This window comes from Cyprinus carpio, chromosome B10 (assembly GCF_018340385.1).
Source record: "Cyprinus carpio isolate SPL01 chromosome B10, ASM1834038v1, whole genome shotgun sequence".
In the NCBI taxonomy this organism is placed as follows: Eukaryota; Metazoa; Chordata; class Actinopteri; order Cypriniformes; family Cyprinidae; genus Cyprinus; species Cyprinus carpio.
The window spans coordinates 21,000,881-21,027,529 of NC_056606.1; the positions used below are offsets into that span (position 1 = coordinate 21,000,881).

At 33.1% G+C, this 26,649-nt stretch overlaps 1 protein-coding gene across 1 annotated transcript; it reads right to left on the bottom strand.

Moving 5' to 3' along the window:
- Positions 1 to 234: 234 nt before the first annotated feature.
- Positions 235 to 22,474, bottom strand: LOC109096786 (kinesin-like protein KIF2A). Its single transcript, XM_042733238.1, has 21 exons — positions 22,264 to 22,474; positions 20,304 to 20,398; positions 19,530 to 19,658; positions 18,094 to 18,148; positions 17,312 to 17,422; positions 16,490 to 16,590; positions 14,980 to 15,075; positions 14,802 to 14,856; positions 14,557 to 14,719; positions 13,615 to 13,705; positions 13,468 to 13,531; positions 13,299 to 13,390; positions 12,429 to 12,568; positions 10,418 to 10,625; positions 10,191 to 10,301; positions 10,033 to 10,100; positions 8,271 to 8,384; positions 7,026 to 7,173; positions 6,848 to 6,949; positions 5,200 to 5,335; positions 235 to 1,438 (listed from the first exon to the last, which is right to left on the bottom strand). The coding sequence occupies exons 1-21, from the start codon at positions 22,322 to 22,324 to the stop codon at positions 1,353 to 1,355; spliced, it is 2,226 nt and encodes a 741-aa protein (XP_042589172.1). The 5' UTR covers positions 22,325 to 22,474; the 3' UTR covers positions 235 to 1,352.
- Positions 22,475 to 26,649: the final 4,175 nt, after the last annotated feature.

Below are 26,649 nucleotides of genomic sequence, written 5' to 3' on the forward strand. Positions count from 1 at the left end.
TATTTTCCTTAAACTCTTAAATCATGAATGCTTTGGAGCACAAAAAAGTATTTAAAAAAAGTTCATGAAAAATGCACAACTATTTTTTATTTTATTTTTTTAATAAAAAATGTTTTGGAAAATATATTTCATATAAAATGTAATAAAAAAAAAATCTAAAGTTGGGTTCCAAATTTGAGGTTGATATCTCAAAAAATGAGCTTTCAGTAGAATTTTATTTGAGCACAACCATACTTTTACAGTAGATGAAATTTATTTCCCATTAGTTCACAAACAGTGCAAGTGTGACTATTTTATTTAGGACCATTCAACCGGTCAGTTTTTTAGTCATTTTTTTCCTGTGTTCACGTAGCAAAACCTTCAAGTTTTGTAGCATCCAGATTTTGGTTAAAAAATAAATAAATTTTTCTGTGAAAAATTACCAGAGCACCAGAGAGTAAAAAAACATTACATACTGGTTAGCTAAAGAACTTTGTTTCCATCACAGGATTAAAAAATAAAAATGGTAATTGTGACTTTTTATCCCACAGTTTTTTTTTTTTTTTTTACCAATTCTGAGAAGTCAGATTTGCAAGTTTCAACTCAGAATTGTGAGATATAAACAATTTTGCGCTATATACTCAGTTCAGAACAATTCAGCAAAGAAAAGTCCTGATTGTGAGACAGTGGGGAAAAAAATCAGAACTGTGAGATAAGAAGCTGCAATAACCTTTTAAATTTTTTTATTTTGCTGAATTAAAAAGTAAAGAATTGCGAGATATAAATCTCAGAATTGTGAGAACATCAGAATTCTGAGTTTGTCTCATGATTCTGAGAAAGACAAAATACTGGATTTTGAGATCCAAACTATATTATATATAGCACAATTGTGAAATTATTTTTTTCATCCCAAAAACAATTAAGTACCTTTATTTTGTCATCCTGTGTTGGAAACAAGTTTCCTTAATTAGTAGTCATAAAAATAAGTGGATGAAATGTCTATATCAGTGCATCCCTAATTGTGACTATTTCTAGACTGTATCTGCTCTTTTCCATTGGGACGGTATAAATCACATTTCATTACCTGTCAAACTTATGCAAGTAGATGAGCAGTGTATATACATCTGAAAAGCATGAATGAGTCAATGACATATTTACAGGATTCAGTCAGACGATGCAGAGCTGGTTTGTTCATGCATTAGCTCACCGTGTGCCCTCTCATGGCCTTAAACTCTATCATCATTCAGTTTAGTAAGAACTCAAATCATCTATACAGTTAAAATGTGCTTTTGTCGGATGAAAGAAAGAGTCACATCACGTACAGGTTACACATGTAGATACACTGATGGGATTGTTCTGCTGGTGCTGTGTGGCTACAGGGCTCGTGGGCGTTTAGGGTTGATCTGCTTACTGGCCTGTTCCTCTTCCTGAAGAGCCGAGCGGAAAGACTTCACTTTATCTGAGACCAAACCAAACACATTTTACTGTGTGTCACACTGTTGACAATGCATTTGATTTGAGATGAAGGAAAACAACTTCAAAAGAGACGCAAGAATGATAATATTTGTCATACTCATACAGTTTCTTGAGATTCAATCACTGACAGAACTAAGTGAAACTCTCTATGAAGTGTGAAGATTAGATTCTAGCCCCAAATAAGAAGCATTTATTTTGTTTAAAGGTGCCATGTGTAAAAATTGAGGTAAAAATATCCAAAAAATGACCTACACGCATCAAAAGAATGAGAAGAAATAAGGGCGATGATGTCATTAAAAAAATGTCAAGTTATAGTGCTGCAGAGATATCAACCTTAATTAGCATTAGCATTACTAGCCACGGGCCCGACAGGTGTCGTAATACCAGTTTCGGCCATGGGAGGCGATATGCGGGCAACATAACCACCAGCCAACCTGCAATACACGAATAACTCGCACGGCTTGTGGGCGTTTCTTTTACTGTCTATGCTTGAAGCTGATGTCAAGCAACCGCGCTCGGAATCACAAATCAAATCCGATAAGAAAAGGAGCCGAAACAGAGTAAACATCGTCACTGCTTTCCATCGCTGGATACAACTGATGGACTTGAAAGAAATGAGCTTCGACTCCGAACTTGCAACATTTCTTTTGGATTGTTAAGTAAGATGCTGTTAGTATTTCGCTAGAAGTTTGTTTTATATGTTTGCGTATTTTTTTCGGGAAGTTATAACATAGAAATGTATCGAAGGCTGTTCGATAAACGTGCTAATGTTAGCGATGGCTAACCGTAGCTGCGTTTGATAGTAAGCTAGCTATAACTTACCCACAGATCCGATCCGGTTTTCACCTGTTATCTACCAAAGCCCGTCTCTACCAAGCTGATGCTAAAATGTAACATTACCTAAGAAGCTTGAAATGTCTTCGATGATAATGAACCTGCGAGAGAGAGAGAGAGAGAGAGAGGCCCGTCTCTACCAAGCTGACGCTCACTCACTATATTCAGAGCGGTCAAGTTTTTGAAAGCGTGTGAAAAGAGTCAATTGCGTGTGTCTCACGGTGAATGCTTGAGAGTTGGCAGCTCTGGTTATGTTGGTTGGCGCTAGCTTGGTCATCATCAGCTGTCTGATGTTGACCAATGATGTTGACAGAATGCTGTCTGTCAAATTAATTTAATTCAAATAATGTGTATATACAATTCAAAATGTAATATGAACAAAACGAATATGAACATATTCACTGGTAAAGGTGAAGGGGAGTAGCTGTCATGTCATGTTTCAAAATCACTTGACATCACCCAACGTTCCTCTGGAGGCAAAACGTCCTTTAGGCTTCGGCTATGGCTCTAGGGTTGTTGTGAAGGTAGGGGCGGAGCATAGAGACTATGCCGTTTCTCGTTTGTTACTCTAGAGTAGACCAATTCACTTTATTGAGGAATACTGCCCCCATCTGGTATGGAATGTGGAGTATGACTTGATTTTTTTGCCAGACATTACACATGGCTCCTTTAAAGAAACTGGTCTATTTTAAGTCCATTCATATTTTTTTCTATTAAACAAAAAAAAAGTTATGTAAATAGATAATTGACTTAATTGATTCTAAATAATTTTAGAATTTGACAAATTTAAAATTCTTCATACAAAATATATGACCATAATTTTATTATTTATAAATAATTTAACCAATGGCAATGCTATAAGTCATTCACATACATACATATATATATATATTATATATATATATTATATATATATATATATATATATATATATATATATATATATATATATATATATATATATATATATATATATATATAAAAACACATACACACACACACACACACTTAAAATGAATAAAAAAAGTATTTATATTAGGGCTGCACGATATTGGGAAAAAATGACATTGCGATATTTTATTTTTCTGCGATATATATTGCGATATGAAATCTAATCTAATTTTTTCTTACAAACAAAAATGGTGTGAGCACACTTACATTCTCATTTTAAATGATTTAAACAGTATTATTTAAATTAGAGTAAATTATTTGTTTGTAACTTTAGGATATGGTTTGAATTGTTAACATATTAACTAACATGAACTTACCATGAGCAATACTTTTGTTACTATATTTATTAATCTTTGTTTATCTGAGTGTATAAAAACAGCTGTTCATTGTTTGGTAATGTTACTTCACAGTGCATTAACTATGTTAACAAATACTGTACAACTTTTGATTTCAACAATGAAGCCTATAGTTGAAATTATAATTATAACAGCAGTATAACGTTGAAATTAACAATGTTGTAGAAGTGCAGTTTAGTAATAGTAAATGTTAATAATGTAGTTAAATAGTTTAATAAATAGAACATTATTGTAAAGTGTTACAGATTTTTTTTATACACCAATTCAGACGTCTCGTGAGTTTCAGTGTTGGACAGGTCAGTTGTTTAAACCATTCATTAAATTGAATCGGTTCAAAGGAATCATTAGTTCGCGAATCAGACGTGTACGGCACGGGTTGTGTAATTATCTCGGCAGTTTAGGATATCGCACAAGATTTGACAACACAGAAAACATTTAATCACTGGATAGTTTTTTTTGTTCGACACCATCGTGTCAATTGATTTTGATTAATATGCGCGAGGGAGAGAGAGCAAGACAGCGCTCGTGTTGTTTGAAGACGGTGAAGGTGAGCGCGCGCGCGGCCGGGGCTCTCTCTTTCTCTCTCTCTCTGCTCGTTCTTATATGCGCCCTGTTAAACTGACAGGACTTAAAAACACATGCAAATGATAAACTTTCACTCTATGATGGTTAAACTGTGCAATTAATCCGCGAATCACATTCGTCAAGGGCCGGGGAGCAGCTGGCCCGTACAGTTAATGAATAACGGATCAACTACGACAGCCTACATCGCACATCCTGCGATGTGACTATCGTGGATTCGTACATCGCGATATCGATGCTTAAACGACACATCGTGCAGCCCTAATTTATATTATTACTATATATAAGACTCTTGCATTCCACTATTAAATTCGTGAAAAATATTAATAGTTTATAAAAACAAAAGAGCAATTACATTTTATATAAATAGTAAAATAAATAATTAAATTTAATTTTATAAACAATTTATTATATTACTAATATTTACATTTTATATTCTATAATTTTGGGAATGTAAATACTCTATTTATTACATATTGCAATTTGTGAACATTAATAAACTCATTACAATTCTCTGAAAAAAAATGTTTACACAAGAAAAATCAATACAATGTTATTTTAAAACCATTATTATGACATTACTTACATTTTTAATTAAATAGACAATTTTAAATGGCAGTTAATAATGTACAAAAATATAATACAATAATGTATTATAATAAATGGCAAATTATTTTTTAATTTTTCAAATAATAAGGAATATAAATATTAATATAATTTATATATTAATATTATAATTCATTTTTATATTCTATAATTTCTAGATTAAAAATGTTTATGTAATATAAAAAAAATCTATGCATAAAGTCTATTTTAAAACTTAAGTCTATAATAAAACATTTTTGTCATTTGTGTCATATTTTTGTATTAATTTTCATTAAAAAAATTTTTTCTAAAAATAAACTTTCCATTTATTTGTCTTCTTTAATTAATATGCATCACATTTAAAACTGTGAAATCTTGGACTTAGTTATTTTCTTCTAAATACAGCTTCTTGGAGGACGACTGTGAACACACTGACCTCTAAGCTCTGTTAACACATCAATCTTCTGATCCAGGATTTGCTCAAGCTGAGTGGCAAAACATTCCACATCATAATCAACTTCCTCCGTCATCTCCAGAAGAACCTTCTCATCCTCCAGCCAGCGTATGGACTCCTGCAACACCAGACACAACATTAACACCCAACTCCATACCTAGCCAGCGTATGGACTCCTAACATATTCAAAACATATTAAAAACATTTTTAAAACTAAGGTTTTTTTGTTGTTGTTGTTTTTTAGTTATAATGTTTGGCCTCTGTGTGTGTGTGTTGAGGAATATTTCATTATTTTAATGTTACAAAGCAAATTATGATTGATAAAAAGGCTTATAAATAAATTTTGAATTTTAGTAATTGTTTATACATAGATATGTGCACAAACATTATATATTGATTACAGTTAAACAACCCTATAAATGCATGTAGGTAGAATGTAATTGATTATACATACAAAGAATTTTACAAATTAATATGGTTTACATAAAGAACTTGAATAGAAATGCATGAATGTGTACCTAAATATTTCTAGAATGTATATTATGTTTATATAAAATAAAATAAAATTATTAATAAAAATATTTATAACTATTTTTAATTACATGTTTTTAAGGATTTTTAACTTAAAGGATTTTTGAACTTTTTAAGCACAAAAAACATACTACAGATCAAAATTATTATTATTTTTTTTTAGAAAAGACAGGACATTAAATTGATCTAAAGTGACAGTAAAGACATTTATAATGCTACAAAATAATCATATTTAAATTACAATAGAATTTCAAATGCTGCTCTTTTGAACTTTCTATTCAACGAATTCTAAAAAATTAACCATTTTCAACATTGATATTCAGAAATGTTTCTTGAGCAGCGAATCAGCATATTAGAGTGATTTCTGAAGATCATGTGACACTAAAGACTGGAGTAATGATGCTGAAAATTACAATTAAATTTTAAACTACCGTTAAAGAGAAAACCATTATTTAAATTGAAATTATATTTCAAAATATGACTATTTACTGTATTTCCGATTAAATAAATGCAGCTTTGATGAGTAGAAGAGACTTCTTTCACAAGCATTAATAATTCTTATCAACCCCAAACTTTTGAACAGCATTGTATATTCAGATATGTGACCCTGGAGCACAAAAGTCTTGAGTCTCTGGGGTATATTTGTAGCAATAGCCAAAAATACATTGTGTGGGTCAAAATTATAGATTTTTATTATTTTATGCCAAAAATCATTAGGATATTAAGTAAAGATCATGTTCCATGAAGATATTTTGTAAATTTCCTACCATAAATATATAAAAACTGCTAAAAACTTTTAACTTTTAAAATTTTTTTCAAATAGCTGTATCTCAGCCAAATACTGTCCTATCCTAATAAACCATACATCAATGGAAAGATTAATTATTCAGCTTTCAGATGACGTAGAAATTTCAATTTCCAAAAATTGACCCTTGTGACTGGCTTTGTGGTCCAATAGTTATGTACAGTAATATGTTTCTCTGAAAGCAAGTTTAACACCCTTTGTAGTTTTACTTCTAAAGCAAGTTGACCTTATTTGAAGGCTACTTTAAGGCAGTTTGATGACAGATAAAGGGCTTCTGTGGTTAACAGCACACACCTGAAACACGGCACGGTGGTCCTCCAGAACCTGCTCCTCCATCTCCACCAGCTGAGACACCACCTCATGGAAGGTAAAGAGCTGCGGGGACACTTCCTCTTCCTGTGCACATCATCAACACAGTGTCAGGTTTTCATACCAGCCCAAACAAGCTGAGCTGGGAGGTTAAATGGCTTACGTTTTGTTCACAGAGCAGCTTGAGATCATCTCTCTGAGGAGAGCTGCCCACTCCCCACTGTGCCTCCAGCACGTCCAGCTGACTGAGCGAGTGTCCGGCGGAGCGTCCCTCCATCACCGCACTGGGGTCGATGCTCAGCTCCTTCACCCTGCGCTCACAGACACCGTCTCATTTCACCACAGTCAACATGAAACAGCATTTATGATCCAATAAACCAACGGAAATGGTTAATGTTACATAAACATGACGGACTCCAGCCGCTCTATAAGGCACAAGCAAACACAAACCAACATGTTAGTGCAGCTGCAACGCAAAACAGAAACATGCCTGAAATGTACACACAAAATATAAATGATAAATATATAAATAAGTCATATGTAAATATTTCTCAATATAATTCATAGTTTTAGCATTTTACGAACTCTTTATATAATACTATATTAATAAAAATATATTATATATCACACATAACATATTCATTTTAACTGTTTAAACTACATTAATACTTTGTAACATCAATATTTGATTAAAAGTGTAACAGATTATTAATGTAGTTTAAATACATAAAATAGAAATTAAGAGCACTGTATATATTTAAACTTAAAAATTCTATTCTAAAAATAGTCTATAAAAGATACAAAATATTTGATAAAAATTTTAACAAATTACTATAGTTTAGAGAAGTTCATAAACATTTAAATAAATTATAAAATGTATACACACACACAAACACACGTATATTTTATACATACATGCAATTATCAAAACTCATGCATTCATTTTTTTTTTTTATTCTTGTGAAAAAGTATGCATATAAACTATATCCATTATAAAATAAAATGTAAAGTGTATAAATAAATGGATACAATATAATTGATTATAAATAATTGTATAAGGGATTTTAATAAGAAAATAGTGTACATTTATAAATATGTCCATAAACCTAGAATGCATAATAATTCAGCACAGTCACCATATGAAAGCATGACATACTCAAGACACAATAAACCAATGGAAATGGTTAATGTTACATAAACATGTTGATGCAGAATGATAATGATGGACTCCAGCCGCTCTATAAGGCACAAGCAAACACAAACCAGCATGTTAGTGCAGCTGCAACACAAAACAGAAACATGCCTGAAATGGGACCAAAACATAAAGAGGCACATGGAGCGAAACACAGGACTCGTATGGAGGCTCTGTCTGAAGTGAGACAGGCTAGAAACTGGAAAAGGGTGAGACCTGCTGGGTGAGGTAGCAAAGTCATCGTACTCATAGGTAGGAGAGAGTTCGGAGCGCCCGCCGCCCCCCTGAGAGAAGGGAATGTCGGAGGGACTGATCCCAAACTCCTTCACTCTGAAGACGGGACGACAGACGGGAATTACAAACCCCTCCAACACAACATCCTAAGCCTAACATTCAGCTGTTACAGGAAGAGTCCGGATTCATAATCTTTGGAAATGAGTCGAACATAAAACACACTCAAGCAGTGAAAGCCACTGGTTAATCATTTTATACTTAACGCACAAAATATAAATGATACATATAAATGTCATATTTAAATAATCATCAATATAATATTTTTATAAATTAATGTGTATGTGTATAATAAATAATGTGTGTGTATATATAAAATATAAAATGTGATAGCTAATATATATATATATATATATATATATATATATATATATATATATATATATATATATATATATATATCGCATTCTATTTTTTTAAATGAACATGACTATATAAAGATATAAAGGGTCTATATAAATATATAAAGGTACAATATATTTGGTTATAAAAATAGAATTTTACAAATCATTAAAATGGTTTAAAAAAATAAAGTCATATGTACAATTTTTTTTTTTTATTATTTATACGAAGTGTGTATGTATCTACAGTGGTGGCCAAAACTGTTAGAACACTTGGCATATTTAAAAAGTTTCAGTTTTTTTTTTTTTAATTGGCCATTACAATAACCACAAGACGAACTACTGCTGGAACTACCTGCGGCGGAAGTTTCATGAACATTATGAAATCAAATCATGTTTTGTAGGCAAAAAAAGCCAATATTTCATGATCTGTCATGTGCTCTAACAATTTTGGCCACCACTGTATATAGATATACTTTAATAAATAATATTTTTACTGAATATTTTTTTTAAATAAATATGTATTTATTTAAGTGCTGTCAAACGATTAATCGCATACAAAATAAATGTTTTGTTTACATAACATGTATGTGATTTGTGTATATATATATATATATATATATATATATATATATATAATATAATTAATATTATAAATAAATATATTTAAAATATAAACAAAATATTTTTCTGAAATATATACATGCATGTGTGTGTATTTATATATACATAATAAATATACACCGCACACATACATATATGTAAACAAAACTTATTTTGGATGTGATTAATCGTTTGACAGCACTAATTTATTTATTGCTATATTTTACATGCAATTATTTAAACTCATTAATTGTTTTTAAATTCGTGTGAAAAATATGCATAATCAATTAAAAAAAAAAGACAATTATAAAAATAGTTATTAATACAAAGTTAGATAAAGGATTATACATAATTTCAGAATTTCATTAATGTTTTACATAACAAATTTTAATTAGAAAATATGTTTGAATATGTACATAAATACAGTGTGCATAACAATAAAATAATACATTTATTTTATATATTTAAAATTATTCTGTAAATATATTATATTTTTACATATAATTCTTAAAACTCATACAAATTCTATTTTTATATTCTTGTAAAAAAAAAAAAGTGTTTATATGATATTTTCCATTAATTACAGCCCCCAGATCTGTCTGGTTACTTGATTTCTCAAAGTTGAAAAAAGGGTTAAACAACATTCAGCAAATATCTGGATACATTGAAGGGCTTCATGTAGTGTATAGAACATTTTGTGTTTGTAACAGCAGCTGCAGTGTCTGCTGGGCTCACATCTGTACCTGTTGGCGTATCTCAGAGTGTTTAATGTGTTTTCACATGATGCCATTCCAGGAGAGATTGTAGCGATCTATTCACAAAAGATCAAAATCACTCACAAATACTCAAATGCACAGTGTTGAAAATGAATATATGAATATCATCCCAGTGTTCTTCTTACCATACATGTTCTAGAGTTTTCTCCGATGAAGGAATCTCTTAAGACCTGCGTGAGTTTACTGGCTCGAAACGGAGTATGTGGTTTGTTTCGACCCAAAGCCCTGATGCACTCCTATCACAAAAACATGAATCGACCCAGATTCTAACATGATCGTACAGTTTCTCAATTCACAGGCGTGGAACATCAAAACATGGGCGAATCACATGGTTCTGATGTGGAGCACAAACCTTCAGCGCCAGCAGACTTTTGTTGATCTCGGCGCCCTCGAGACGCGTCTGTCGGTCAGCGCTGGACGTGTCCGCCCCTCGCTCGTTTCCTGCCAGGTCGATGAGAGAGAATTTACCGTGCATTTTGCCCCTCCTGCGAACAATAATCTGAAACACGGCGTGACTGCGGGACGAGTGAGCGTTAGCAGAGGTCTGTCCAGATGTCCTGAGGACAAGCACACACAAAAACCACGATTAATACCATACTGTGACTGGTTTTAATGGTGTCACTGTCGGAAACTGATTAAGAATTATTTTAGAATAATTACACTCATAAAAAACTTCTATTTTGAAATTCTTTATATTAATGTGTGTGTGTTTCTGTATGTATGTGACCCTGGAGCACAAAACCAGTCTTAAGTCGCTGGGGTATATTTGTAGCAATAGCCAAAAATACATTGTATTGGTCAAAATTATCGATTTTTCTTTTATGCCAAAAATCATTAGGATATTAAGTAAAGATCATGTTCCATGAAGATATTTTGTACATTTCCTACCATAAATATATTAAAACCTAATTTTTGATCAGTAATATGCATTGCAAAGCACTTCATTTGGACAACTTTAAAGGTGATTTTCTCAGTATTTTAATTTTTTTGCACCCTCAGATTCCAGATTTTCACATAGTTGTATCTCGGCCCAATCCTAATAAACCACACATCAATGGAAAGCTTATTTATTCAGCTTTCAGATGATGTACAAATCTAATTTTGAAAAATTGACACTTATGACTGGTTTTGCTGTCCAGGGTCACATATAGACACACACTACCAGTCAAAAGTTTTAAAACAGTAAGATTTTTAATGTTTTTTTAAAGACGTCTCTTCTGCTCACCAAGCCTGCATTTATTGGATCCAAAGTGTCATCATCACTTTTGATCAATTTAATGTATCACTGCTAAATAAAAGTATTAAAGGCATACTCCACCCCAAAATGAAAATTTTGTCATTAATCACTTACCCCCAAGTCGTTTTCAAACCTGTAAAAGCTCCGTTCGTCTTCAGAACACAATTTAAGATATTTTGGATGAAAACCTAGAGGCTTCAGTCCCATAGACTGCCAAATAAACATCCTTGTTGGGCGGATGACACAGAAGAGCATACACAGCATACGGTGATAAGGAGAGACACAAAGGAGACTGTTGACAAAAGAATTATTGAATAAAGTTGTTATTTTTGTTTTCTTCGCTTACAAAAAGTGTTCCCGTCGCGTCATATAACCCGGATTGCATGTCTGATGGCAGATGGAGTATTCTGATGACGACTTTCATACCTTTTCTGGACCTTGACACTGTTATTTACTTGGCAGTCTATGGGACAGTCACAGGCCTCCAGGTTTTCATCCAAAATATCTTAAATTGTGTTCCGAAGATGAACAGAGCTTTTACGGGTTTGGAACGACATGGGGGTAAGTGATTAATGACAAAATTTTCATTTTGGGGTGGAGTATCCCTTTAATTTATATAATTTCTTTACAAAAAAATAAAATAAATAAATAATTCAGATTCCAAGCTTTTGAATGGTATAGTGTATAATGTTACAAAAGCTTTTTATTTCAGATAAATGCTGATCTTTGGATGCTTCTATTCGTCAAAGAATCCTGAAGGATCATGTGAATTCAGCTTTACATCACAGGAATAAATTAGGTTTTAAAATATTTTCAAATAGAAAGCAGTTATTTTAAATAGTAAAAATATTTCACAATATTACTGTTATTGCTGTATTTTGGATCAAATAAATGCAGGCTTGGTGAGCAGAAGAGAATTCTTTAAAAAAACATTACTTTTAAAATCTTACCGTTTAAAAACTTTTGTGTGTGTGTGTGTGTGTGTATGTGTGTGTGTGTGTATATGTGTGTGTGTGTGTGTATGTGTGTGTATATGTATATGTATTTTGTGTGTTTTTGTGTTTTTTTTTTTATTTGTATTTAATTGTATTTTGTATTTTTTATTTGATTTGAATTTTAATTTTTGCAGTTGTTTGTTATATGGATGAGTTTGAGCACATCCTCGGTGCATTTGACCTCTCGCTCCTGCAGCCCGACCACCTGAACCTGCTGCTTCCCGTCTTCAAGCACACGCAGCTTCGCCTTCCTGTTCAGAAGGTCAAACACCTGCAACGGACCACTCAAATTTGACTTAATGAACAAATTAATAATTCACGTGAACTACAGTATGAAACTCGCCTCACTCTGTAGATATCAAAGAACATACTCCTGAAGATCTAACTGACTTAAGTTGAAGTACTACAATTTACTAAAAAAAGAAACTGAATAAAATAAATAAAAAATGAAATAAATTAAAGCTAAACAGAAATATAAAAACTCAAACTTAAGAGACAAAAGCATCATAAATTTGCTTAAATTAAAATGAAGACTAGTGTTATACTAAAATTACACTGCTTTTTTATAGTAATAATAATAATAATACTATTTTTAAATTTTAAAACAATTAACTACTAATTAATGTGAACTACACAACTTGCTTTACAATGTAGATTTCAAAGAACCTAACTAGTAACTGAAATAATAATAAGTAATAAAATAAAAGTACTCGAATTACTGAAATAACTGAATAAAAGCTCAAATAAAAATCAAGTTACATAGAAATATAAACTATATAATTAATAGTTTTTAATACAAATATAAAATATTTAACTAATAAAAATGTCAAATCACAAAACACCGAAAATAAATAAAAGCATATTCAAATATCATTAAATACTATGATATTACATAAATAATACTACAATAACACCGCTATTTTTATAATAATGAATATTTTATTATATTTCTCATTAACTCTTTTATTATATTAATTATTAATGTGAACCACAGAACTTGCCTTCCCGCTGTAGATTTCAAAGAACGTTGCGTACACCTGAAGATCCAGCTTCTTGTAGTTTGGTTTTTTTAACATGAGAAAAACATCCCGTGCTGAAAGAAGAGCACCGTCACGTTTAAGAAAATGATCAGTCAATATTTGAACAGAAAACAGCAGGTCAGACACACACCAGCGAGAGCGTAGATCCCTTTAGAGCAATCCTGGTTCTTCCCCGAAAAATCTCCTCCCATGGTCTGGAACGGAGGGAGAATCGATTATGACAAATTAAAGATCCTCTGGGAAGATCTGTTCCAGTAATGTGATGTCATCAGCTTACATGAGTCTTCCCGCTGCCCGTCTGACCATAAGCAAAACAAGTGGCCATTCCCCTCTCAAATATTGTCTCCACCAGCGGCCGAGCGGTGAACCTCAAACACATCACACCCGGAGACATCACTTTATATTACATGAAGTCTTTTTACTAATACGTCTAGAATCTTATTATTCATAAGTGCATGTTATTCTAATTTTAAAAAATGAGTCTTCTCATAATTTAAATTTTTTCCTCAGAATGACATTATATTCTCTTGTCTTTAAAATAAATGATCTTGTCTGCTAATGTTACCTACGCCGTGTAGGCAGAGAAAACAATACAAATTGATTAGAACAGTCTTTTATTCAGAAATAATGCCATTTTATATTTTCAGAAAAATACGAATTTTTATTTTTTTATTTATTTAGTGCAAGACTGAGCAAATAATATAATTGCATATTTTTTTAATGTTTTTATAAAAATATTACATTAGTTACTTTTTACACTGCAAAACAGATTTTTTTTTTTAAATATTAATATTTTTATTTTTTATATTCGTTACTTTGTACAGTGTAAGATTGAACATTTTTTATATTTTAACATTTTAAAAAAAAATATATATATATATATATTTGTAAATTTGTTGCTTTGTATAGCTTGAGTCTGAACAAATAACATTTATATATTTTTTATTTTATAAAAGATATTTATTTTTATACATGTGACTTTGTACAGTGTGAAACTGAACAAAGATTTTTTAAATATATTTATATATTTTTCTAAAAAAATATTATGTAACTTTGCATAGTGTGAGACTCCACAAATTGATATCTATCTATCTATCTATCTATCTATATATATATATTTTACTTTTATAAATTTATGTATTTATTTGTTACAGCATGAGATTGTACAGGTTTTTTATTTTTTATTTTCACTATCTCTGTCAAACAACAAATAACTGACCTGTACACCATTTCGTTTGTGGAGGTGTCGTCGAAAGCGTAATCGAAGCGGAACGTCTGGTTCTCCAGGTATCTGGTTAAATCCACTTTCTGCTTGGGCTCGTGGACCATGACCGCGTCTTTACTGGGGATGGTGATGACGTCCAGATCCTTCACGGTCAGCTCTGAGTCAACACACATGATGTGCTACATCACAAACACCACCAACACACTGACAACACAGAATCAGAAAGATTTCATCCTTACCTTTCTTGTTCAGTGGCCGTGTCCGAACACACACGCATATCCTGTGGTCCTCAATCTGAGAACATATACACATTATTATTAAGACATATCTATTGTAATAACATGCAACACAGCTAATGTATCACATGGAAGTGAAATAACTGTGGGAGCACATGATGGTGCTGATGCAGTTCTTCACCAGATCTGCAGTGGTCAGCGGTCTGTAGTCCAAACTCGCTCTGAAGTCTCGGATCATGCACATTATTTCATAATTAGGGGTTGTGGTATCGACCTCCTGCGTAATAAAAAAAAAAAAACTCAGTTAATAATGTAAGCAGCGTTTAAAAATTAACACCCTACTAAGTTACTTTCATAAATTGTTCACTCAATTTTTGGGCAAGTCAAAATTGCGCAGATTTAGTGCAAATACTGATCTTGTGAGTCATTATTATATATTAACTACAGCCTAATTACACCATCTGCGCATATCTAGCTTACTTGAACATACCCAATAAATATCGGCGTGGCGGGTGCGCTTGGTTTCCTTTGCATTGAAGCAACATCAAAGAGCCAAAATACAATAGAATAGACAACACAATAATAGAACAAAAATACAATAGATCCCATTATGATCAGTGATGCTGTCTACACTGGATACGGCGCAACACTACAAATCCCTGACAGTAAACTGATGTCTCGTTCTAGAAGTTTGAGTGATGAAACTGTTGGTTTATTTTAGTAATTTTTTGGGGGAGGGGCTAGTAGAAGTTATAAATGGCTGGTAACTTAAAAATTGTGTAGCCAAATTGGCTGGTGAGTGAAAAAGTTACATTCAAACCTTGATTGTAAGAGTTTATAACATAATAACATCACCTGATGTCACGTCCCCATGTTAAAGGGATAGTTCACCCAAAAATGAAAATTTGATTTTTATCTGCTTAAACCCAGGGCATCCAAGATGTAGGTGACTTTGTTTCTTCAGTAGAACACAAACTATGATTTTTAACTCAAACCGTCGCAGTCTGTCGGTCATGTAATGGAAGTGGACGGGAATCACGGCTTTGAGAGTCAGAAAAACATACACAAACAAAACCAAATTAAACCCTGCGGCTTGTGACGATACATTGAAATGTAAAGACACAAAACGATCGGTCTGTGCGAGAAACTGAACAGTATTTATATTGCTTTTTAACTCGGATTCACGCAATGTCCGAACTGTCCTGAGACTTATAAATGCATTACCACCACCTATCTCTCAAATGGACCATTGACAATCTATCTACAATCTCAATTAGGAGTGTCAATGGTCCGCTTGAGAGATAGGTGGCGGTAATGCACTTACAAGTCTACGATCCGCTGTAAAGCAAGAAAAAGAAGCATTAAGTGCCTGCTGAAGAAGAAGACGCGAACGCACTCAGGACAGTTAAGACACAGTGGTGAAAATCAGAGGTATAAAAACGATATAAATACAGTTCAGTTTCTTGCACAGACCAATGGTTTTGTGTCTTTACACTTCAATGTATCGTCACAAGCTGCAGGGTTTAATTTGGTTTTGTCTGTGTATGTTTTTTTACTCTCAAAGTCGTGATTCCCATCCACTTCCATTATAAGACTGACAGACCACAACATTTTTGGGTGAACTATCCCTTTAAGCAACACTAAAAGTTTAATTGTTGTGAGTACACTAGTCTTGCAGTGTTTTCTGTCACCTGTGCTCTTTTCTCTCTCAGCTCCTGCTGCTGTAATCGTCTCTTTTCCCGCTTCTCTTGAAGTTTCTCCACTTCCTTGACGCAGTTGGACTTCCTGCGAGCTGCAGACACACACACAAAACTCTGTCGCTCAAACACTTACATTTATCACTAATAATACTGATAAGTTAAACCCGATTCCCTCACTGTAACAGGCATTTTGTGTTACACAATTCAGTGTGAATTAGTAGGTGTTTAACGTGTCTTGAGTGATTCCCTCAACAAAGGCAACATGAGGGCTCATCTCTGGAAAACAACTCTAAATGCTGTTTTTGTTCTGATGTGACCAAGACAAAGGCCGCTGTGTGACGCACTGAGAGCCCTTCAGTCTCTCCTCTTCAGATCTCACACACTCTCAACATCATTACAACACACACACATGATGTGTGTCAATAATTACACTACTGTTCAAAGGTTTGGGGTCGGTACGATTCTATATCAAAGAAAAAAAAAAATCTCTTCTGCTCATTAAGGCTAATACTATTTATTCTATCAAAAATGCCTGTAAAAAGAGTAATATGGTGAAATATTATTATAATTTAAAATAACTGTTTTCTCATTTAATATATTGTAAAACGTAATGTGATGCAAAGCTGAATTTTCAGCATCATTACTCCAGTCTTTAGTGTCACATGATCTTCAGAAATCATTCTAATATGCTGATTTGTGCTCAACAAACATTTCTGATTATAATCAATGTTGAATACAGTTGTGCTGCTTCATTTTTGTGGAAACTCCAAACTTTCAAATGGTATTGCATGTGTTAGTGAGGTGTTGTGGTACCGTTCTGCTGCTGCTGTAGGGTCTGGTGTTGGATGGGTGGAGGCGGGATGGGTGCTGATGGAGGCGGTTCGGTCTGTTGGCTCGGCCGCGCTCGAGTCGTACCTACAGTGACTGAATAATGGAGATCATATCACAGACGCTACAGCTATCAGACGAACATGTAAACAGACAAGCTTTTTGTCTATTCTGTTAAAATAATAGCAAGTTATCAAAATTCTGAAATAACACAAAAATGGAAATATAGGAATTTTGTTCAAAATTTGAGACAAATGAGAACTTCATGAAGTGCATCCTGGGATGATATAAACAGTACTGAAGGAGGAAAAGGAGTGCTTGTTAATGTTTTCCCTTTATTATATTATTACTCTATCAACAACTCAAGCCCTTTAAGAAAAAAAAACTTAAAGGCAATTTTTATCTTTGTCTATGAAAATGTTTTCGTTAATTGCAAAGGCTGAAATAAATAGTAGATGAGAAACTAAACAAAAATTAGTAATCTTGTCTTGGTAACTAACTGAAATAAAATAAACTTAAGTACTAAAATTACTAAAACTGAAAGAAAAATACAGCTAAATAGAAATATACAAAAAAAAAGTAAAAAAAAAAAAGAAGTTCAAATGAAATTGAAACACAAAAATAAAAGCTCATTCAAAAGATCAATAACTACTATAATATATAAATAATTTCAAGCTTTCAGATCAAAATATTTTAAAACCCTGAGCAAGCTTAAACGACTACAGGACTAAAATAAAAGTCATTATTTTTTCTGCATGACATCATACCTCGATTATCCCTTGCAGGCATTTCATTTTTCGGTGGCGCTACTGTTCGACGATTCTAGAAATTATGAATCCAAGAAAATAAACATGTTTCATATAATCCAATTTGCACCATCTTTTCATTTAGCTACAATATACATCTACACAATAAAAACATTCACAGTGAATTTATGCCAAAATTACCGCCTATTAGTTGCTACATGTATACAGTAATTTACCATGGTAGTTTTACAATCCATTAAACGGAGAATTTTTTTTTTTTAACTATTATAATTTAGTAGTACAACTCATTTATATTTTTGTAGTATTTTTTTATAGAAAGATAGATACACAATAGGGAAGTAACGAGATGCTAAACAAATTGCGATTCATTTAGGGGTAAGAGTGTAATTAAATGCATGTCTGAGGGGAACTTACCGTCTTTAGAAATGTTAAGATGGTATTTTTTCTTTTCATCTAGCCTCTGTATAATGCATATTAAAGTTCATTAATATGTTGTTTACAGCGGAAACCAAGGAATTGCTTTATGCTCCACCTGCTGGCAGAATCTGGGTCTTGTTCAGCTCGTCTGCTGTTTCTGTTTCTTGCAGATATTTTTTATGCATAGTTTCACAAAACTGAAGTCAAACCATTCTGTTTTTGCTTCAAATTTCGAAATTATACAATCTAATTTAGATTAAAAACTGCTCATGTTGCATGTATGCAGCATCTTTGTTTGGATCATGATTAAAATGAAGTGGTTGCCTCTAATATTAAATGGAAAGAACACAGACAAAGCCTTATTTTGTTTATATGATGAGATTTATTTTATTTGTGTTATTATTTATTTGATTTGGGGCTCGTTTTAAAATTTAAATTTAATTTTGTTATTTACATTTACATTATATTAAAATTTTGTCATTTAGCAGACGCTTTTATACAAAACGACTTACAAATGAGGACAACAGAAGCCATCAAAACCAACGAAAGAGCAATAATATGCAAGTGCTACATTAGTATATTTCAATTTCACAAAGAAATGTACAGCATTTTGTCCAAGCAATAATAAAAGGACACATCTAATTTATAAAAAATAAAAAATTGTTAATCAAATTGAATCATTAAATTAAAATCGGGAATCGAATCAAACCGTGAGTTGAGTGAATCATTACATCCCTAATACACACACACGCTTGCGCACAAGGGCTTAAGGGTAACGTAGGATGCCACAATGCAAGGTATTTTAGTGGGGTTTTTTTATGTTTATGACTAGTAATGACCCACCCAGTATTGATTTCACCATAAAAAGCTGCAAACAGTTTTTTATGACTCCTGTCTAGAAATCCATCTATAAGTTATAAAAACAATATTGAGTGCGCTACAATCATCTGTCTGTCTGCTGCTGTGCTCATTCCTCCTCTTGGTTACGACTATTAAGGTGTAGTAAAATGGACACAGACCTTGTTTTGAGGGATCTTGTTGGTTTTGATGGCATTGGACACGGGTGGCGGAGGGGTCTCAGGACTTCGTGGGATTTCCTCTTCAGGTGCAACGTCTGGATTTAGCGCAAATATGCTCTCCAGATCGATCTGTTCATGGAGAATGAGAGCACGAGCATCAGTCTGCCAGTTTCAAAAGCACTTCTACTCGCGGCACACCAGCGCACGGGATTTTCCACAGTTGTAAAAGCTGCTAAAAATAATCATCCCACAGGACACAAAACGAGATCTCAGTATCTCAGCTGTTTCTCCTGGACAGCAATGAGATGAAATAGAGACTCCTATGAAGATCAGAAAGTGCGCTCAGCTTTAACTCAGAGATCTCAATATGAACTCAAATATTTCTCTTCAAACTCCTTCAGGATCAAATGATCTGAGGTGCAATCCATATTCATTTTATACCTCTATTTCTCATGAGGACTGGTTGGAGAACATCTGAGATTAAATTGATATTTAGCTGTAAAAGAGCAACATGTGAGAAATAAAACCTTTGTCGAGGTTTTTATATTTCATACACACATTAATGCACAGCATTTAATAACTAAAGACTGATAAACCTGAAAGCTATTTAAGGCAGAAGTACAAAAACTGCTTTAGAATAAATCTCCCTTGATCCTGACACATCAGTGTTGTGTGTGTGTGTCTCTATTATAGATGTAATACTACAAAGACAAACAACCATGAATGAAACATGTAAGCTTTTGTCTTTAGTGAATATGATTATCAGACATTCACCTCTTTCCCTTTTGTGTCTCCATTTTCAATCCACTCCACCGTCACGCTCTCATTGTCTTCGTTCAGTGACGTCACCATGGCCTGGTGGATCCTTCCTGGAATACATAAAACAATGGTTTACTGCAGAAATCTGCAGCTCTATGAGAGCACTACAAACACTTAATAAAACCCAAAAATATAGGAGCTAAATGGGTCCATAATCCATAATAACACTTCCTCCAGTGAAAAAGTTAATCTCCTGCTGTCCTCTCACATCAAAATCCACCCACATATTTAGTTTCGGCTTGCAAACAGTGTTTAATCTGTGCATATTTCTCTCCTGATTCAGATGAGATTACTTTTTCACTGAATGTTTAACCCCTTAACTGTCACCGTCCCACAACTTTTTATAATCTTGGCAACATATCATTGGAAAGGTCTCAGGATTCTATATTTGGTGGTTATTTTGAGTATTGAATTAAAATTGACAGAGAAATCTAGAGAAAAATTAAACAAAATTCAAAGGAGTTTTGATGGCTCCCAGTGGCTGTTTGTGGTATGACACCCTAAATAAAATCTCACAGGAACCTAATTTTTTTTCATATCAACTTCAAATTTGGAACATAACTTATTTATACACAAGGCTTTAATTTTTATACCAATTTTAGAGTAAAACCTGTTATGTAAAATATTTATAATAAATTAAATAAAATAAAATAATATAGCGCATTTTATTTACAGTACATTTAAACTTCTATAACTTTTTGATACTTTAATTTTTTGAAAAAATTCCACTTTTGACCAAATCTGATAATTTTCTTCTTTAAAAAGAGACCAACCTTAGATCTATATTCCTATATAGTGTTAATAAAATACAACAATTTAAGTTTGGATAGTGCACTTCAATGCCTATTTAAAAAATGGGGGGTGACAGTTAAGGGGTTAAGTTAAAAACATCTAAATGGATTTATTTCTCACAAACTTGCAGACTGTTTTGTTTCACAAGGCATTAATTGGAGTGGTGTGGATTATTGTGATGTTTTTATCAGCTGTTTGATCTCATTCTTACAGAACTCATTCACTGCAGAGAATCCGTTTGTGAGCAAGTAAAGAAACAAATTCATCTACATTTCAGATGGCCTGAGGCTTTTTGCAAATATTCATTTTATGGTGAACTATTCCTTTAAATTTGTGCTCAGGTCTCAAACCTGCAACCTTAACTACACCAGCATTGTATTAAAAAAATGCCTATTATGCATAATGTGTGTATTATTTCGTGTTTATTTATAATTAACACGTTTGCGTTATTAGCTTACTAACTGTCGTACTACAGTTTCAAATGAATTCTTTGTCTTGTCTGTGATATACACGGCAGAAATTAAATTTGGCTTAACTTTAGACTTGCAAATTCCTGAAATGACAACAAACTCAACTAAAACACGTAAAGTTAAACTAATACAGCAATACAAACGAGTTTTGCAGGCGATGTCTCTGGGCGTCATCCTCAGGGATGATGCTAACAGACTGCGAATTTATCAATATACTATGGCGACGGTTTGGCTTATGAATATTAATTACGTTCCGTGACGTTTCCCCAGTACGCTTCTCTGATTGGCTGAAATCCTCACATCAGCGATTAACGTTCTGGTTGCGTGTTGGCTCACGAGTATCAATTTGATTCCGCGCCTAGACGCTCGAACGCGGTTACCAAGCAACGTCAAGAGGACTTCATTAATATTTAATGAGTCAAACCGCTGCCATAGTAGCATTCGTAAATTCGCTAACGGTTAGCAGGAGCATGCATCCCAAAAACATGCAATACAACGGCGTGTCAAGGACGGAAGGGTATTGTATGTTTATGTACAGGCCTATATCGAGCCTCTCGCGTCGTTTGCACCAGATGTCTTGCGTTAACCGGGTTAAACAAAGATGATGCATCTCAGGCAGCCTGATAAACGAGCTGCTGCTGGGTGTGACTCACCATCACTGCGCTTGATCTCCACATAAATGCCGATCTGGATCTTCCCGAAGAGACCTGCCATGCCTCATGTGTGTGCCTGGATCTGTATGGAGGATTTTGAGCAGCTTTCACTGGAGAAGGTGATCAGCGGCAGCGGCGCAGCAGAAACCGGGAAAGAAGGATGAGCGCGCATGCGCAGAGCGCTCACACACCCAGCACAGAACGTCACATCAACCTCTTTTGTCTAGTTGCATTGGACGCAGTCTGTCCAAGTTTTTTTTTTTTTTTTAATGTTGATAATTGTTCTTTTTTCTTGATCAAGATTGCTTTTAATTAACATTATTTTTTAATAAAAATAAAATAAAACAAGATGTCAAAAAAAGTGTAATATATATTATATGTATGCTTTCTTCCTAATAAACTGTATTTATATTGTATATTCAGTCTATTATCTTGACATCAGATCTGTCTAACTGCTTTCATTTAAACTAAATAAATGAATTTAAAATATTTCATTCCTAAGGATGTAACTTAAATCATATGAATTTTTTCAGAAGTACACATGATGGCAGCAAAGGGCTGGTTTTCATGAAATCCTGTACTCTGAAAGAAACCTCACTGTTCGGTGATTTATTGTTTTACATAACTTTTAAAACTTAAGTAAACTACTTTTGTGTAAGCAATAATCTATAAACATTTATGATTTCAGTAACTAAAAATATGCACTAGTATTCAGATGTTTTGGGTCAGTAAGATTTGTTAAAGCATTAATTAAAGACTTTAATGCGAAAGGATGCATTAGATTGATCAGAAGTGAGAGAAAATAATTTTATAATGCTACAAAAGTTTTCTATTTCAGATTAATGCTGTTCTTTACCATTATGTTAATCAATAAATACTAAATTTAAAAAAATGGTTTTGTGTTTTTTTTTTTTTTTTTTTAAACACTGACAATAAGAAATGTTTCTTGAGCAGCAAATCAGCATATTAGAATGATTTCTGAAGGATCATGTGACACTGAAGACTGGAGTAATGATGCTGAAAATTCAGCTTTACATCACAGGCATAAACCGATATTACAATAGAAAATGGTTATTTTAAATACCAATAATATTTCACAATATTACTGATTTCTTGGTTAAATAAAAAGCAAAAGAGACTTACTCTAAAAAAACTTACTATAAAAACTTTGAATGATCATGTACAGTGGGCTACAAAAAAAATGAAATGTATACAATATATACAGTATAATTTATTTTATAATTTAATATACATGTATAATTATATATACACACACATACACACACATATATATATAATATATATATATATATATATACATCACACATATACATATACATATTATGTATATAGATATACATATACATATATATATATATTATATATATATATATATATATATACACACATATATATATATATATATATTATATATATTATATATATATATATATATTAACTATGAAAATGTTATATCATTCAAGTACAGGTCTATTTTGTACCCTTTTGGAAACGATTTATGTGTCACACTTTTACTTTACTGAGGCAGAAATTAAACAAGCACCTGAGAAACTCACATTTAGTAATGGATTCCGTTTGAACCCTAATGTGTTACAGCATGCAATGTTTGAAGTAAACACTAGACGCAGGTCTTCTGAATCAGAAAATGTGCTGAACGTGTGAGCTGGAAACATCTGTCAGACGCAGACACTTCCTTACCTCCTTTGCCTTGAACTGTGCTGTCATTCTTCTGTATGATGACAATCCATTGGTGGAGATGAATGAAGCGGGCCGCACTCGCTGTCAGCTGAACGCACCTCTTCAGTCCCGGGTGGGTTCGTCATCGCTCTCTCATCATCTGTTTCCCCAGTAACAGTCAAGCGGCCCTGCCACAGTCTCAGAGAACTGACTTTATACAGGAGCATATTGTTACCAAATCCAATGAAATGCATGCAATTTTAAGACCTTCTTATCTGTAACACACATGCAATCTTATTTACCTTTAGATCTGACAAATGTTTTCAATTAGGCAACAGTTTAAAAGCAAACTGGCATTCATCTCATTGGTCACTAAACTCAGTGGTTAATAAAGAAGCAAACAAATGAAGGCAGATTTCTGCTCAAAGTCATGGCAAGTTTCCCGGGTTTAATTAATGTCACGCAACCTCAGACTCCAGTGTGCAAGTCGCAGTGGAAATGAGGGGAAAGAGAGAGAATAAACCCAAAAGAGAGGTTTCATGAATAATGGGAGACGGCAGATGCATGGCCCTCTGTGCACTGGAGCTGCAAAACACCCCAGAGATTCACCACACAACTTTGCCCTGCTCTCTTTGTTTGCAGTGGAATCATAACTAATATGTTTTTGGCCTCTCATACATAATCATACCAACTGTCTGTTTGAGGTCGGACCTGATTAAAAATCCAACATGGAATGGAATAACAAGACTGTTCACTGTCATATATCTGAAACTAGAACTAGTTCAGAAAACTCATTGACCAAAGAAAGACATATATACTTCCAAAAGAAGTATAAAATGTCTTAATTTTTTTTCTTTCTTTTTTTTTTTTTTACTTTTTGGAGATTACAGGGAGAAATTTTTTTTGACTCCCATAATTAGTGAAGTATTATATTATATTATATTATATTATATTATATTATATTATATTATATTATATTATATTATTAATTAATTTTGACTGATCCCTTAATCAGTAATAAATATAATATGATATGATATGATTTGATATAATATAATACATAATATTTGTACAGTTGCTTTGCAAGTTATTCTTTTTGTACTCTTAAAGATTAAAGGGGGAGAGATTTTAAATCTTGAATTTATTGTATTATATGTATTGTATTAACAGTATTATATTATATTATATTATATTATGTTTTATTATATTATATTTTATTTGTTTTGTTATGTTTTGTTTTTTTGTTTTTTTTTTTTTTGTTTTTTTCTTTTTTTGTTATATTTAGAGTTTTTTTTAATAATCTGTTTTTAACTAAATTCATTTTTATTCCTTTAATCACCATGAGGCCACAAAAAAATAAGTAAAAAGAAAAACTTACAATGCAACTGTACAAAATTTTAATATATTGTAATATAATATACATTTGTACAGTCGCTTTGTATGTTCATTTTTGGCCTACTGGATTTAAATCAATATCATTTGGACTTAGTTAAAAAATAAAATTAAATAAAAAATAAAATTAAATAAATATAAAATTATACAACATAATGTGTTTTATGTTATATAACACGTTTGCCTCTTTCGTAAACACTTCTTGCACCAAACAGTGGGGGGGGGCTAAACAGGCAGTGATGTAGCAGCAGGCATTGATCTGCGGAGGCGGTGCTTATCCACACTATTACATCATAGAGTGGCACATTCCACTAGCTGTCGTTTTGGCAGACTGACTTCAATATAAGCTGTTTTTAGACTAACAATTACATCACATAACATAAATGTGAAATTTGAATCTAATTTTACACAAAATAAAGAATGAATCAAATAAATTTTTGTGGCAATCAAAAACTCAACTGTTGAACCCATGACCTTCCTTCAATGGTTGTAGCTAGTATACCGAGTACCTGACTTATAAACTAACCATATGGCACTCTGCTGTGATCATGTGATATAAGCTTGTTAAACTCCCTCTTACAAAATATCATATTTCCTTAATGTTGCTGTGTCTGTTTTTGCTTTGTTCTGCGATGACAAAGAAATCCCTCATCTCAGCCCTTTACACAGCCCGTCTGAACCAAAGAAATGAATGTGTCACGCCAGAATTGCCATCATTCTTCTGCAATAAAAGAGGCTGGTGTCAGATATTGGCTTTTGTAAAGACCTAGACGGTGTGTGTAATTTGACTAATGGCTTCTCCCCGGTCAGAATCTGCATCTTTTGCTCCTGTCGGCTCTACGTGATGAATACAATTAAACATCCCTCTGAAAAATCACAGCAAAATGTCACGGCCAATATCGTTATTTCTTTGTGTTCCCTCTGATCAGGGTGTCTAGGGTGCGGGACGGTTTCTGTTAAGATGATTGAGGCAGTGGAGAGGAAAACAACACACATCCCATGATGCATCTGTCTCTGAATAGAGCGTATTTACTTTCTTTCCACTCATTTTTCTTTAACACAGCAGGAGATGAATTACCCGGGGAATGGATTCGGATGCGGCGCTCCCTCATCCCGAGTCTTTTTCTTCTCCCGTGTGGAGATTTGACAGACGACACGCGGGCTGATCGGGACACACAGCGAGGTGAAGGGCGACTGAAAGACTTCCTCCAGAGACTCTGAAGCGCAGAATGAGATTGTGTGCTGCAGAAAAACAACGCGTTTGTTTGTTGTGTGTTTGTGCTTTCTCACTCCTGC

Excerpts from the sequence above, each read along its gene's own strand:
- LOC109096786 (XM_042733238.1), bottom strand. The coding sequence starts at position 22,324 with ATGGCAGGTCTCTTCGGGAAGATCCAGATCGGCATTTATGTGGAGATC. Across the intron at positions 14,857-14,979 it reads CGCTGACCACTGCAGATCTG|ATTGAGGACCACAGGATATG; the intron begins GTGAAGAACTGC and ends ATATGTTCTCAG. Across the intron at positions 10,302-10,417 it reads AAAGTCTGCTGGCGCTGAAG|GAGTGCATCAGGGCTTTGGG; the intron begins GTTTGTGCTCCA and ends TTTTTGTGATAG.